This window comes from Notolabrus celidotus, chromosome 3 (genome assembly GCF_009762535.1).
Source record: "Notolabrus celidotus isolate fNotCel1 chromosome 3, fNotCel1.pri, whole genome shotgun sequence".
In the NCBI taxonomy this organism is placed as follows: Eukaryota; Metazoa; Chordata; class Actinopteri; order Labriformes; family Labridae; genus Notolabrus; species Notolabrus celidotus.
The window spans coordinates 30,457,377-30,473,585 of record NC_048274.1 but is presented as its reverse complement, the minus strand read 5'-3'; the positions used below and the strand labels follow the sequence as shown (position 1 = coordinate 30,473,585).

General features: G+C 37.7%; 1 protein-coding gene across 1 annotated transcript in view; it reads right to left on the bottom strand.

The window, feature by feature from the left end:
* ddb1 (damage-specific DNA binding protein 1) overlaps positions 1-14,734 on the bottom strand; it is a 70,381-nt gene extending 55,647 nt beyond the window's left edge. The window contains exons 1-7 of the mRNA XM_034679522.1: positions 14,536-14,734; positions 11,038-11,186; positions 9,525-9,641; positions 8,924-9,145; positions 8,322-8,436; positions 7,063-7,160; positions 1,463-1,621 (exon numbers count right to left, since the gene is read on the bottom strand). Of these exons, the coding sequence (XP_034535413.1) occupies positions 1,463-1,621; positions 7,063-7,160; positions 8,322-8,436; positions 8,924-9,145; positions 9,525-9,641; positions 11,038-11,186; positions 14,536-14,596 (921 nt within the window). The 5' untranslated portion in view covers positions 14,597-14,734. The remainder of the gene's footprint in view (positions 1-1,462; positions 1,622-7,062; positions 7,161-8,321; positions 8,437-8,923; positions 9,146-9,524; positions 9,642-11,037; positions 11,187-14,535) is intronic.
* Between the last annotated feature and the right edge of the window lie 1,475 nt (positions 14,735-16,209).

Sequence of the window (16,209 nt, the reverse complement as noted above, 5' to 3'; positions counted from 1 at the left end):
GGGTAGAGTTGTCTAGTGTTTAGTTTTTCTTTTCCTTAATAACAAAAATATTAGCTCTAACTAATATCATACAATACTTAATAACTTGAAGCTGTGATTATTTCAAAGGGTGAATCTGTCTTTGACCTTTTGTGCTCTGCATCATTAACAGAAATAATAATTGGCAGAAAACGTAATACCGATAATTATACACTTTCTATAACCCAACTTTTGCAATTATCTTAAAGCATTAACAGAAAGGTCACTGCTGAGAGAAGCTCTACAGTTATCAACACACAGACGAAGTAAGAACAGTGACGGCACAACTGTCCCACTGTTCTCAAATTTAACTTCAGAACTTTTCATCTATTTTTATAGTTTTATGGCTGTAGATCATAAATCATTAGTAATTAAAATTAAAAATTCCACTCATAACTAAGGCTGATGACAGTGAAGTGAGAGAGGGAGAAGCACACAGAGGAGGAGAGAGTGATGACAGTGCCCTAATACTTTGTTTTATAGGTGTTTGTGTTGAAAGAGTCAGGCTCTATTTTCAGCCTTCTGCTGCCATCATTCAGCAGAGGTAGAGTGGGAGAACCTGAGTTGATAAATTAAAGTAATATGACGCAATATGAAAAATATGAAGTGGTTTTAAGTAGATTTACTGGAAGAGACCACTTTCTCCTAATTTGTCCGTCATTAAAGACGTCTGTGAAGGCTGCTCTCATGGTGCTCCTGTGATTCCCCTCCTCTCTGCTCAGTCCCCTCTCCCCTGAGCAGCATTAACAGCTTTGGGTTGATTTTAATTCCCCTCATCAGTGTAGGTGTGGTGTTACACCCTAACATTTCACCACTACACAGTAAAGACTGGTTTTACTGCGACAATTGGAAGTAGAGTTGCTGTAGTTGCTGCTGCTGCTGCCTGTTGGTGAAGCAGACTGCACCAAACAATAAAGTTAAGACTGATTTGAAAAGCAATCTGTCTCTAGCTCAGCAGTCCTACTCTCTCCTTGATTGTTTCAAGCTCCGGCATCGCTCAGCAGGCTTGAAAAGAAAGCATTTTACCTCTCCAGACTGCTTGGCAAGTCATCAGAGGAAGGCGCCACAAGCCAAAAGCTGTGCGTCTTTACCATGAGATTTAGCTCCCAGCACATTATTGACATGCAGTGATTGTCTAAATCAACTTAAGAGGGAGACAAGTGACATGCTGGCAGGCATGCAACAAAGAGGTGGGATCATTTCTTCTCATCTTTTATACAAGTACAGAGTGATCCATTAGCTCTCGTCAGGACCGTAAACCATTAAAAAGTCAATGGTAACACAAGAGAGCGGTGACAGAGACGAGCATCAGGAGGGAGATCAACAAGCAGCAGGGTGGTCGAGTCAGGCAGAGAGACACGGGCGCCAGAGGAAAGGCAGGTGGATAAATACAGTGAGGACAGGTAGAGATAAAGAGACAGACAGAGGAAGATAAATAGAGGACCTCTCCAAGAAGCTCCACGTGCAGGTCTTTGAGAGCCACTGTGCCGTCCATGAGCTCCTCTTTCTCCAGCAGCAGCATAAACAGACGTCCCTCCATGTCGCCCAGCAGGTAGCGCGAGCCGTTGGGGTCCACACGGTTGTGACAAACGATGGTGCTTTGCTGCAACACAGGGGAAAAAAATAATTTAGATATGAAGTAAAATCATACAGGAGGAAAAAAAAGTCTTCAATATATACGTCTAATTACAGCCACCAAGACCTGACTTCATAATATTTGCTTTGTTGGCTCTCATTATGAATACATCCTCTGAGGAGATTCCCCAGCGTACAGCTTAATCCTGACTCTCACAGCTTCAGACTCTTCAAATTCTGCCTGACAAGAAAAGAACAGATTAAACAAGTCTGCCTGTCGTACTGTCAGGATCCTGCACAGTACAGGAGGAACACAAAGGCTCATGCATGAGGAGAAGAACTCCATGCTGTCCACAAGCTTTCATTTTCTGACTCATACAGTTTGAAAGTCAATTACTAACGGAATGAAGCGAACTGAGAAAACACTGTAGACGCTGTTATTTACAACTCCTATTATAAAAACCTTTAGACGCCACGACTCATTCAGATTTGCAAGGATTTTGATGAGGATAATTATTTTTTGGATCAATAAACTATCACCAGAACGAGTAATGTGCCGTGTTTGTCACTTGTTTTTGAATTGAGGAGCCTCATCAAATAAACCAACATCACACAGGATGTTTTTACTCCACAGTATGTGTGATGGAATTCAGCAACAAACTGGACACTGGACACAGAAGACTCAGGAGACTCTGACGGCTTACGTTGAAATAGTTTATGTAGAACTTGGCCAAGGAGAAATAACATAACAGTACACAGGCAGGAGAGTGCAGTGCAATGCCAAGTCAGTTCTGACAGACAAAACCCTAGGCATGGTATTTATTCCCCCTGAAGACGACACTAAAGTTAGATAACCATGTTTGGACAATAGGAACACAACAAGTGGGAATAAGACCTGTGCTCTAGTTCTGGAGACTGTAAGTAGGCCACAACACATAGATAAAGACGGGAGCAGGGGGAGAGACCTTGACTACTACCCTGACACTATCTCGCCCGTCACAGATGACATAGGAATCAAGTTACTCTAAACTTGACACTTAGACTGAAAGAATACAATAGATAAACATTCTTACGTACACATATATAAGACTATGAAAATTTCACGACAGTATGCTTCTGCCTGATTTTGACATGATGTAGGTGAAAACATGTGAAACAGTTAAGCTTTGTGGATGGAAACGGACAAATGCAATACACAACGAATTGGGATGAACTTTTAGACGTGCTAAGTGCAGCAAGCCAATGACACAACCCGGCAGGGGGCGAGCTCCAGCCAACACAGGGGTCTCATCCTGTCCTAAGACTCCGCCCTCCATGTTCTCTTTTCTTTTCGAGTGTGTGGGCATGAGGCGGGTGAGAGCTAGCTTGGAGGGGGTGTTTCCAGGGTGCAAGAGCTAACCGTTAAGCCTCCCTGTGGTGCCGTGGGCTTAACTTGACACAACACGAAGGAAAACCACAGACATTTACTGGCTCCCTGTGTATCTTTATGTCTGGGACATGTGTGGCGGTATGGTAGACTACGTAACCTATCATTAGGGCATAAATACTGATATGAGGGCATTATTTGAGCCATTTAAGTTTTGAGCCACATATTAGACAGGTAACAAAAAAGGCTCTTTAACACCTGACAAACATTGCCAAAGTGCGTCAGTTTCTCTCTCAAGCCAATGCAGAGACACTAGTTCATGCTTTTATCACTTGCAGAATTAACTATTGTAACGCTCTTCTTTCTGGTCTTCCCAAAAAGAACATATTTCAGCTTCAGCTGCTCCAAAACTCAGCTGCTAGAATGCTGACAAAGACCAGAAAGAGAGCCCACATTACGCAAATTTTAAAGTCTCTGCATTGGCTCAGATTATCTTTTAGAATAGATTTTAAGATTCATTTATTGGTATTTAAATATCTTAATGGTCTTGCTCCTTCTTATTTATCAGATTTGCTTTTATCATATGAGCCCTCAGGTCTTCGGTATTGGACTTTTAATGATACCAACAGTAAGAACAAAGACTCACGGTGAGGCAGCTTTTTATTATCATGCTCCACGCCTGTGAAGCACCCTACCTGAAGATCTGAGGGCTGCACAAAGCAAACATTTTTTAAAGCAAACTCAAGACCAACCTTTTTAGTCTCGCTTTTAACTGAGTTTGATTTTTATTTTATTTTCATTTTTTTCATTATTATTATTGCATATATTGTGTTCCCAACTTTAGGATTGTGGGGTTGGTTTGGGGTCGGGGCTGGGGTTGGGGTTGGGATTAGGATTGGGGTCTTTTTTATATGTTTTTCTTAATTTATTCTATTTTAAGTTGTTTTTATGTACAGCACTTTGTGTTACAATGTCATTGTATAAAAATCACTTTATAAATAAAGTCTGATTGATTGATTGATTGATTGATTGATTGATTGATTGATTGATTGACAATGAGGAGAGCCTAATCATTGAGATCTGATCCTTTTCATGAGAGCACAAGTATCTCGTGTTATTTCACTAAAACAAGTGAGTCTCTTTGTGTCAGCCTCAAACAACATCAGCTTAACCAGACCAGGTTAGACAAACTTTTAAGACACATCCCGACCAAAATTATCTAAAGGGCTTTAGACTTTCTGAAGAGCCAAAGTCTTCCGTCCCAGCTATAACTAAGATAAGCTGGCGTCATGATTGGAATTGCATTAAAAGCACGCAGCGTGACTGAGCTTTCCTTCAAAAGGATGGTATTGTTATTGTCTTCTGTACAAGACAGTCAATTTCTCACTCGATTGAGCCTTTACAAAACGTATTTCTCAATCCTCTCACTTGTGATATTGCTTACATCTTTTGTCAAGCAATGGGTCTACTTTTGTTTTCCACAAGCCTGTAGACTTCCTCTCCAGTGAAAGGCAGCTAATTAGCTTGTTAGATTGAACAAGTGAAACCAGTCTGCTGGCCCACTTTGCACCAGTCCAAAAAAAGGCTTCTGAGTTCACACTCTCAGAAGACTTAGATCCAGGCAGAATGGCTGGTGTCTCAGTTGTGCCCTTCTTTGCTCTAGAGTGACACTTTATTAATAAGCTGCCAAACTGCTGTCATGAATTAAAGGATATGCTTCTATATTTCTTGACACTGCTGAAAAGGGTGCAGAGGGTTTCAGCTGAATGCTAATTAAGCAGAAGGTGTGAAGAAATGTCCAACATAAAAACTTCATCTTCATTTAGAATTAGGCTTCATTAGTCTCACAGCAGCAACAGATGTCCTACTACATCTTCCCTCAAACATCTGCTCCGCAATGTTTGGCAGGAACTGTAACGGAGACGTGACAGTTTGCAAGACGAGTGCAACAAATTCTCTTGCAGACTGTTAGGGGCTTTTAACGGAGCAGACAATCTGCAGGACACAGATATGAGCTGCAGCTCATGAAGAGACAACAGAAGACCTCCGAGCATTTGAACTTCACTTGTGTTGAATTTGTACTTTTGTCAAACAAACAGTCATTCACCACTTTATGATGAAGCTAGAGAAGAGTCAACACAAAGTTTCTGATGTTTTGCTGAAGGATGCTCACTGAATCATGAATACTGATCAGTGTTATCATCATTATATATTTCTGATATGATAAAGAATCTCTAAACCTTTTTTTTTCTGGTTGAAACACCACAGAGTTTCTACTTTTGGAGCACAGTAGTTGCCTTTAAATCAATAATTCATAATATTTTATGAGACCCAATGACTTCAAACTTATACAAAAAGAACAGTGCTCTAAGTACAAACACGAGGTCAATGTGAGCAGAACCACAAACATAATAATAATAATAGTAACATAATAAAAATAAACTTCATTTATACGGTACTTTTCAAAACAGGGTTACAAAGTGCTTTATAAATAAAAAAAAATCTAAAAGACTGTAAAAGAAAAATGGGAGGAAGACACTGAATAAAAGTAAAAGAGCAAGAGGAAGTGACAGAGATATGAAGGACTATAAAAAGGTTATGACCGCAAACAAATAAAAGGAAATAAAACACAGTTGGAAGAATAAAAACAACAAAAGATAAAATAATAAAACAACAACAGATAAAATAATAAAACAATCAAAAGATCAGAAATATAAATTATAAAAAGATAAATTCCTGCCAATGATACTGCCTGAAAAAATAAAAATGAAAAATAAATATGTCACAGCTCGCTCTAAAAAACAACAAGATCTTCTAAATATTTTTTTTCTGTTCCAGAAATGTGTTCAAGAGTTGGACAAAGAAACACTAATTTTAAAACTAAAAAGTTAACCTCTGAACAGTTTGTGACGCTGTGACTGAAAACACTGAAATGTATGAAAGTGCATTAAACAGTAATACACAGCAGCACAAGTTAATTGTGTCTTAATGCTTAAATTAGGACAGTCTCAAGTATTACTCTCTTACATTATTATCAACAGGAGGTTGATCACTGTGCTGTTGAGTAATAAAGTTTATCTACATATAAAACGGATGAAATGCACATTAAGTTCTAACTGGACACATCAGGCAAACGGAGCCTGTGTTGAATTCACTTTTTCCATATTGACCTCATCAGACTGATAAGTTAGCAGCATTTCTAATAACTTCAGAGGACATACATTTTTTATCATGAAGATATAAAAAAGAAGCTCTAAAATTAAGGGCTAAGACTTCTGAACAATTTAAAATGTTCTTTCTAGAGTGTATGAGGCCACGGTACCACAGGCAGCGGGACAGTGAGAGAACATTCTCTAATTATAGAAGCAGGATGCTGTTGAGGAGCTCCTCTGGGTCTTCAGCTTTGTTAAATAAGAGCAGAGCGGTGCAGACTACAGCTTAATCTTGTTAAGATAACACTAAAGGCAGTGGTGTATTGGGAGCAAAAGTCATCATCACGGCTGTTATAAATCCGCCTTTAAATGCTTTTTCAACATTAATCACGAGGTTCATAACAAATTAACTCCAGCATGTAGACCTCAGGGTCTCCTGAACGTGGCAGAATGTGAATATATTCACCAAACACAGATTCTGTTGACAGTTTTACTAACACCGTTTTTATTTCACTACATTTTATCAAAGAGTTATCCATGTGGGACCTCATTTCTTTTAAAATGCCCTTTTATCTTGAGAACATTAAGCGGAGCTCCTTCGACCCTCGCAACATTAACTCTGCAAACAGTAACGTCCAAATGAATACCGGGTGTGTCTCAGAAACATACACAGAGCTGTTATTTGTTTCACCTATAAACTGCAAAACATTAATTGATCACAATCATGAATTTCATGATAAACCTGAGGTTAGTGTTTGTGTGTTATAAGACATATGATATTATATTAGGGGTTAAACTAATAACCGCTAATCATTATATATATATGTATATTATATGACATATTCTGCATATAATTCAACACAACTCATGTTTAAAAGTCCTTTCTCTGGACTGTAAAATGAAGATCTATCTAAAGCTGCACAGTTTTAGAAGCACTAATAAATATTTTACCTTGATAGTCGGTGGTGCAATGGCCAAGTATTTGTCTCCATTGTGGTAGGTGATGGACTCTTGTCCTATGATGATAGCTCCACCAAATGGCTCAGGCACTGAAGTGCAAGCACACAGGAAAAAGAGTCAGTGCTGCATTTGTGTGATTGTGGACACAGAACGGTTACATGTTTTTAACAGGAACACATTCAATTTGGGCTACAACTCATTCTTATCCTTTATATATTTTCTATTCATCAATTAACTCATCTTATTGTTTCAACGCCTCCCTAACTGTACCGTGAATCCATTAAGACAGAGGGTTCTAAAGCATCAACGATTCATCACAGTGCCTCTGATAAGGGATGACTGCGGGGCTTTGGATGAATGTTTTTTAATAACGGAACTAATTTCTCATTGTTCATTTCTAACAAAGAAGCTGCTGACGTTTCAGAACCACCAACAAAAGTGGCCCTACCACTTAACACCACATACAACTCATCAGTTTCAGACGAACTAATGTTCAGCACTCCTTTTCTTTATATTTTTGGCCATTTTCGCCCTTAATGGATAGGACAGCTGAAGAGAGACAGGAAATGTGGGAAGTTTTCGAAACCGCCAGCGCCTACTATACTAGCTGTACATACTGATTTGGCCAAAATTCAGTATGTAGTACGTAGTATGTGAAATTGATTCAGAAAATGTCTCAGTATGCATCTGACCAGTCTCCCTCGCATACTCTTTCCCATCATCTACAGCGCTCCTTCCGCTTTTTCTTTTCTTTTCTTTTTTTGAGGGGGGAACTCAGGTTTTAGGTGCTGTGAAAATGATTGAACTTTTTGAATCATATGAGATGCTAAAGAAGCATTTTCTCTATCAGTTTGGCCGTTGTTTACTTCTGCTTTCTGAAACCAGAAATCCAGTGACATCTGGCCCAGCATACTACAGTACAGACCCAACAGAACAGTCATACTGCATACTAAATTCAAACGCAGTATGTAGCAGGCAGTACCTACTAGTAGTATGTAGCAGGCCGTTTCAAAAACAGCCTAGAAGTCGAACCTGCAACAGCTGAGACAAAGACTATACCCTCTGTATATGGGACGTCCGCTGAAACCACAAGGCCACCAGCGCCCCCTGCACTCCTTTTCTAACAGGTCTTTCTTCAGAATATTTAAGTTTAGCAATAATTCAAAAAATATATAAATTCTCATGCTTTGTGTTCCTTTGATTCAGTGATTTATCATTTTTGCAATTTAAACTCTTTAAGCTCATGTTACCTGGGATGACCATCGATGCCTCTGCTTCCACATTCTCCTGTTTCCAGGGACCCTTGTTGAACTCCTTCTCCCTCAGAGAAACCTCGTATGTCTTCACATGGCGTCCCTGGGGGTCCTATGAAACACCATAGATGTTAGATTTATCAAAATGGCATCAGGTTGGAAATGCATTTCTAGTTACAGATCCTCTGTAGAGTTTGAGACCTCTAATACGTAAATCCACGTAGCTGTTCTTCTAAGGATGGGTCTCACTTTTGGTAATTTCTTGCACGCCAACTATTTCATTGATCACGTGTTTGCAGCAGAACTCCAAGATGTGAACTAAACCCATATTGGTGTGGTCATTATTTTAGAAGGAGGAGAATGCACTAACAAGTTTGTCAGAGCTAGAAGATACACACAGTCAAAGCTGAGATGTACATAATGTTTGGTTGTTTACATGAAAGCCATTAACAAGGTCACCAAGTTCTTATTTAATTGCTGCAAAACAAGAATCAAATATTTTACTTTCACCCAGCTTTTTATTACACTTAAAAAACTTGCACACACACATGCACGCACACACACACACTCAAATCCAGACCCCATCCCTCCTGTGGTACCTGGTAGATAAAGCAGACAGTCGGGGCCTGGCAGCCATACAGGAAGTGAACATCGATGACCTGCAGCTCCTCCAGTCTGATGTTGAAGGCTTTCAACTCCCGGTTGTCTCTGTCCAATGGGATCACTTTGAACAGGCCGTCATACAGCCGCAGACCAATCATACGACATTCTGGGTCCACGATGCCAATAATACCGGTCTCTGATGGACGCCCGATACGATCCTGCAAAAGAGTGTTTGTTCTCTGACTGCTGCTGAATACAGTACAGCTTCTTTGATGTCATCAGGTTTTATACTTTGAAATGAGATTCCACAACCTTGGTTTTTACATAAATAATTCAAAAACACATACTGTTACATAACAATGTCACATACATTTTTCTCGCAATCTTTAATCACAGCATATTTCATTGACATTTGTCATAAATGCATGTTGAGAAATTTTCCAGCAGTCTAAAGTTTGATTAAAGAGGTTTTAAATAGTGCAACAAGGCTAATGTGAAGAGCTTAAGTCAGTTATGACATAAAACAAACCACTCCATACTGAACTTTTATTTGCCTGGTAGATTCAACAATGAAGTGACACTTTTTGTCTCACTAACCTGGACATTGCCGTGCGCACGGGTGATGATGTCAATGCTGTCTCCATTCTGTTTGTACTCCAGGATGCAGGCGTTGTATTTGGATGTGAGGATGAACAGCAGGTCTTTGCTCTCACCCTGAACAAATGACAAGAGACACCAAAGTCAACAAGACCAAGAATAACTCTTTCAATTCAAGGAAACTGGCTCTCTATGAAAGCAGCTGAACTGATCAGACATGAGGCTTTTTAAGATTCTATAGTCTATTCAGCCTTCAGACTCATCCACCTTAAAAGACCTTCTGTTGATGACGATCGCAAGAAAGACTTCTTTTAATTAAATTCTGTATAGACATTTTATACAAACTAAAAAACATAAGAATTAACCATGAATCACCAAATACTGATTCAAGACTTTCTGGTGACACATAAACTGACATCAACTTCACTGCTTTGATTCTCAATAACTCTATAGCCTCGTGTTTCTCCATGAGTTTACAAGAAAACTCAAATTCTGAGCCTTCTGTCCATTTGGTGCGACTGTCCTGCAACTTAAACTGACTGTTATAATGGAAAAACGGCTCTTAGAAATGAGTTTGCCTGGAGGTTAAGCCGTTTAAACTTCATGATTGTATTAAGTCTCACTTTCTTTCAGTGGAAATGGTTAACTTGCAAAACAAACAACAAGGCATCAAGAGTATCAAAGTCATCAAATAGGATAATTTGTGATTTGGAGATAAAGACAATTAAAAGATCAAATCAAATCAAATAATACAAATAAAAGGAAGTTTATGGGATGGCCTATAAAAGCACTAAAATAGGAAGGGACTGTTAATTAAAATGATACAATAAAGATATACAGGTAAACCTAGCTAAAACAGTTACAAAGCACGGTTGAAAGGTTGAAAATTAAGTTTCTAAATTGTCCAAAAGGTAAAAGTGCATTAAGTTCAAGACGCTGCTGCAACTTATTCCACGAGTCAGGAGCAGAGGAGAAAAAAAAAGCAGTCTTTCCCAGTTCTGAAGGAACCTGAGGAACATGCAGAAGCAGCTGGTTTGAGGTGCGAGTCTGATATAAACGGTCTGGGGAATTAAGAAGTTCAGCAGGGTATGGTGGTAATTTTCCTAAGAGAGCTTTATAGATAAAAAGATGCCAATGGATTTAGATTGTTACGATCAGACTTAAAGAAACAGCAGTAACTCTTCGACAAGGACGACCGTCTTCTTTTCAAACAACGCTGAACTTGGAGAGCAGAGGATTGTCTCACCTTGTTATATTTTGTTTAGAGTTTGATGATTGGAATAAGTCAGATGTTAATCCATTCACACAAACATGTGCACTCATGATAACCCTCAAATCACAGAGCTCCCCAACAAAACAGATCACAGTTTAACCCCTAATCTTATCTTTATATTTTAGATTCTGGATGAATCAAAAGTCAAGACTGTGTCCTACATTATAAAAAAACTACATCAGAGACTTTAACTCTATGTTACCATCACACGCACACACACCCACGAACACAAACACTTACCTTAGGCCTAAACAGCTCCATGACAGCAATCTTTCCATACATGCCAACTTCCTTGACGGGCCTCAGCCCCTCTGCTGTGACCACATAGATCTCCAGGCGTGTGTTTTTAGCTATGAGCAGATTGAGGTCCTCTGCAGAGGTGAAGTGACCTGTGGAAACAATAGCATTCAGGATACTTAACACACTGGTTCAGAGAAAAAGAGACACAGGGATCCAAAATGTGGACTCCTTCAGACTCAGAGCAGTACATGTGTTTATCTTAACATATTTTTTATGGGTAATGTGAAGATGTTTGGGGCATGATTATTACTGCCTCTAAAAGATATTCAGACCTGGATAAAAGCTGTTTTCTGCTTGCTATAGTCAGGAATAATAAATCCTGTCATATGCAATATGAGCTCCACTTTTGATGTATAAAATTAAAAAACATATCATCTCATTTTACAGGAGGGGATTCAAAGTGTTGGAGGCTGTGTGGATTTCAGGAAGCAGACCACTGGCATATATTCTGGTAATGTCCAGTGTTAAGACCCTCCTGAATAGAGTTCAATAGAATATTAAAAAACATATTTCATATTGACCTGTCCCTACAATTTACTGCATTGTTTTTAGGAGATGTAGGTTTCCAGGCAAGGCCTGTTGATAAACATGTGTGGCATTTTGAGTTGTGCTTGTAAAAAAAACATTACGAGGCGCTGGTTGCTTCCTGAACCTCCCACAATACAGGAGTGGAGTAATATAGCAAATTATATTTAAGTTATGGAAATGATTACTTTCTGTTTACGACTTCAGAAGGATGTATTAAACTCTGGACCAAGTGGACTAACTATATAAAACCCCTACAGACAGATTTTGTGGATGCTACCACTCAAGGGCCTGGAAATGCTGTCTTGTCTTAGCAAATTGAATGTTTTTTTGTGTGATTTTCTGTCACTTATCTCCCCCTGAAATGCTTCTGGCTCACTCTAATGTATACATATAGATATAGATATATTTATTGTCATTGTACTGTGTAACAATGAAATTCTGTAGGAGCAGTCCTCGAGATGCCTAAAAAGAAATAAGACTAAAGTAGAATTAAGTATTAACTATAATAAAATAAACAATAGAATTAAACATATAACTATGAAAAGTACACTGTTTGAAATGTACAATAGGAAAAATATAAAGCTATATAAAAATAGATATTTTTATTGTCTCCCCCAGTTTGTACTTAGTTCTAACAATCTTTAAAAACGGAGGACTGCAGAGGAAATGAACATTATTCTCTCTTTTATATGTCAATGCTCTGTATAACAAACTGCTGTCCAATAACAAAAATAAAGAATAAAAAAACAACAAAATATATCTATAATGCTATAATAAGAAAGACATTTATCTTTGGATAAATAAGTAAACAATTAATCATTAAAAGTAAGCTCATTTCACAGTTATAAGGTTAGTGTAGAAATATCCCCGTTATAACAAGAGAATAAGCCGATTATTAAAACATCAGAATGCTTGCTAGATTTTCAATCATGCATGAGAGTCACGTGTGTTTAAATATCTGTCTTCTTCAGTCTTAGTTTTACCCACTGACAACAAGTATTTTTTCTCTGACAGGTTATTGACTCCACCATTGTTCAGGGAATAGTAGAAAAAAACATCAGATCACGACCATAAGTCAACAGATGCCCATTAATATCTGCATACTGTTAATCTCTTAAATTAAGAATCAGACAGAAGATTCTTACAGCAGGGTTATGGATTTTGTCTCAGAACATGCCATGCATTGGCCTTATTATAGTAGAATTACTATGAAGGTAATAGTGTATTATCACTCATATTAATAAAAGGGGAAAGTGACATGATAGCCCCATGAGTGCCAACAAGCAGAGCATTACCTCATGGCTGTGAGATTATAAATCAAAAGAATTTCAGTCCATTCGTAAAGCATGTCACTCAAAGACAACTTAATGTGCCTAACAGAAAATATTAAATATCCAAGGGAAGATAAAAACAACATGTTAAAACAAACTGATGATTAAGATATATAAAATCAAAATAAAATATAGAGAGCATACAATTTTTTTTTTAAAAAAGCATAATTTTTTAAAGAGACAATTCAAAGAGTTTTGATTCACATGATGACTTGTGCAGTTTAATTGAAGCAAATGGAACAGCAGTAAAAAATTTGAGTACAGTTTGTAGAAATTCAAAGGCACGTGAAAACAGAAATGTTTTTGATTGGATTCAAAAGTTTGGAGCTAATCTGTAAACAGAGTTTGTTCTGCTTACTGGCAGCATAGTAGATAAAAGTTGCTGCTCTATGTTCAGTCAGGACTCTGGCCTGAGTCAACAGGTCTAAGATTCCTGTTTGGTTGATTTCAAACATGTCATAAATGTATACTAGGTCAAAGCTGCCATAGTCAGACTCCAGACAGACCACCAGATTGACCTCTTCCTGATCTCCGGGGACTTCAACCATTTATTTCCTACATAGCTTATTCTGTCTTCTGTACTTTTATTATCATGACTTTCATTGTATTTGTATTCATATCTTATTAATTAATTCTTCTATTAATATTATTTCATATTCTTAATTATTGTGTATAGGAGCAACTTGAAAGACTGAATTTCTCCCCCAGGATAAATAAAGAATTTGTGATTCTGATTCTGTTCAGTAACTTGCAGCGTTGTAGAAGTACTTTTAATATAATATTGTAGTTAACTGGAGGACAGTGGAGACATTTTAAAGCTGGTGTAATGTGCTCCATTTTAGTGGGTTATGATCAGAATTCTTACTACAACATTCTGCATGAATTGCATCTGATTTGCTGATCTTTGAAGTAGATCCTACAGTAATCAACCCTACTACAAATACAAGCATAGGCACGACTCTTGGTATTTTGGGGGTACAACCCTCCCCCCTAATTCTGACAATGTTTCTTTGTAAATAAAGTGATGTTTTGAGGATTGCATTGATATAGCTGATATAGGTAAGATCCGGGTCCATGTGCATGCCAATATAACACCATCCCGTGTATGAGTACTTTTTAAAATCTGGTGTTTTGTGGCCCACAAACATCAGATCAAACGACGGCACTATTTAATCATGTTCGTTTGGGGAGAGGAGGACTGTTTACATGAAATAAATACAACCCGCTGCATGATTCTAACGAAGAGCTATGAATAGTTTGCTATTAAATGATTACAACACGATCACATTTGCTGGGTAACTAAACTCTGCACACAAGCTAACGTCTGATCTAAAGAAGCTACTGACGGTTGCCTGGATCGATTTTGCATTAAGATCAGACACGATATCAACAGATGGGAGACGTCTTTGTGGTGAATTGCATATAGATCTGTATGTAGTAAACATCTGACTTAGCAAAACAACAGCTAGGCTTAGCCACAGGCCCGAACAGAGCTCTTTACTTGCAGCGCGGGAGCTCAGCTAGCACGCAGGTGGCAATCGCTTCATCTCTGCACAACTGCAATCAAACAGATATCTACCTGTGATGCAGGCGTTCACTGCCGTCGGTTTCTGCGCTGTAACCACGTAGTTGTACGACATTTTGACAACAACAAAATACAAACACCAGAGAAGTGTTTTAATCCAACAAAACAGACAAAATCATTGATAATATAACTCCCGGAAGTAGTTAGCTGAGAAGTTCAGAGTAGAACAGGACGAAGGGAACCGAGGAGGGGAGAGTTGAGTTAGAGCGCCCCCTGTGGTGCGGAGGAATAGTGAGTCTGAATGGTTTAAAGTTCCTGTGTAGTGTTTAAATCATAGACGCGGTTTAAATCCACAAATGCATCAAGACCATCAGCCACAAGATTGATCATTGCTATATTGTAATTGGTGGTTTAGGTCAGATGAGGGGATTGACTGTGCGCCTTTTATTTTTGTCTCTCCTTTTATTATTAATAATAATAATAATAATAATAATAATAATAATAATAATAATAATAATAAATAAATAAATAAATAAATAAATAAATAAATAAATAAATAAATAAATAAATAAATAAATAAAGATAATAATAATAAATAAAATAAAATAGATACTACTACTACTACTAATAATAATAATAATAATAATTATAATAATAATAAAAACTTTCTTTATATAGCACCTTCAAAAACAAATGTTTACAAATCTGTGACGTCACCTATCTGTTTCTGAAGCGCTGTTTTGAGGCCAATCGTCAGCGCCAGCCATATTGCTGCTGTCGAGTGGCGTAAAGAGGTTGGCTATGAGCCTCCTAGCCAACAGCTACAGCGTTCCCGCCTGCCAATCAAGTCAGCTGTGCCTCTCATTGGAAGACTTGTAATCTCAATATCTTGAAATTGCCGCAGTAGAAAAAAATTCACCCCCTTACAGTGTGTGTCGATCCAGAAATGAGCTATCCAGACTACACTCGTCTTTTGTACCAGGCTGTAAACATGTTTATTTCTGCTGTAAAGATCGGCTTTTTTGAATTGGTGTGTATGTGGTTTCCGTTACTTCCAGAGCCAGCCTCAAGCGGATCCTTAATGAATTGCAGTTTTTAGCACTTCTGCATTGTACTCATATTATTTTTAGACCAGAGGTTGCCGCTTGCTTTTGACAGACGGGGAGGAGAAATTTTAACAATGCAAAACAAAATGCAATGCAAAAGGTTAAAAACAATTCACTTAAATTAAACAGAATGAAGAGGTGGGACAATAGACCAGTAGGCTAAATCATTATTGAGAGGTTTTTCAAGGGTGAAAAGATCAAATAAAAAATAAATAAAGTTTTAGTGTTGTAGAGGAATAGAATTTACATGACAGATAATTTTTATTGTATTTTATTAATCTTATTTTTTTGTTTTTTATCCTATTATTATTTTAATCATCAATCATTTGAATTTAGTTTCTTAAAGACAGTGAATTATTATTAATAAAAAAATATTATTCATATATTTTCTTTCTTCTATACTTAAAAAAATGATAAAACTATAAATCTTATTATTCTGTAATTGTTTGTAATTTTGTGTTTCATTTCTTTTTCAGCTTTAGCAATGATTACGTATGTTTTCCATGCTAATAAACCCCTTTGAATGGAAAAAAATTGATATTGAATTATTGTCTGTCTGTCTGTCTGTCTGTCTGTCTGTCTCTCTGTCTGTCGGTCTGTCTGTGGCTGTCTGTCTGTCTGT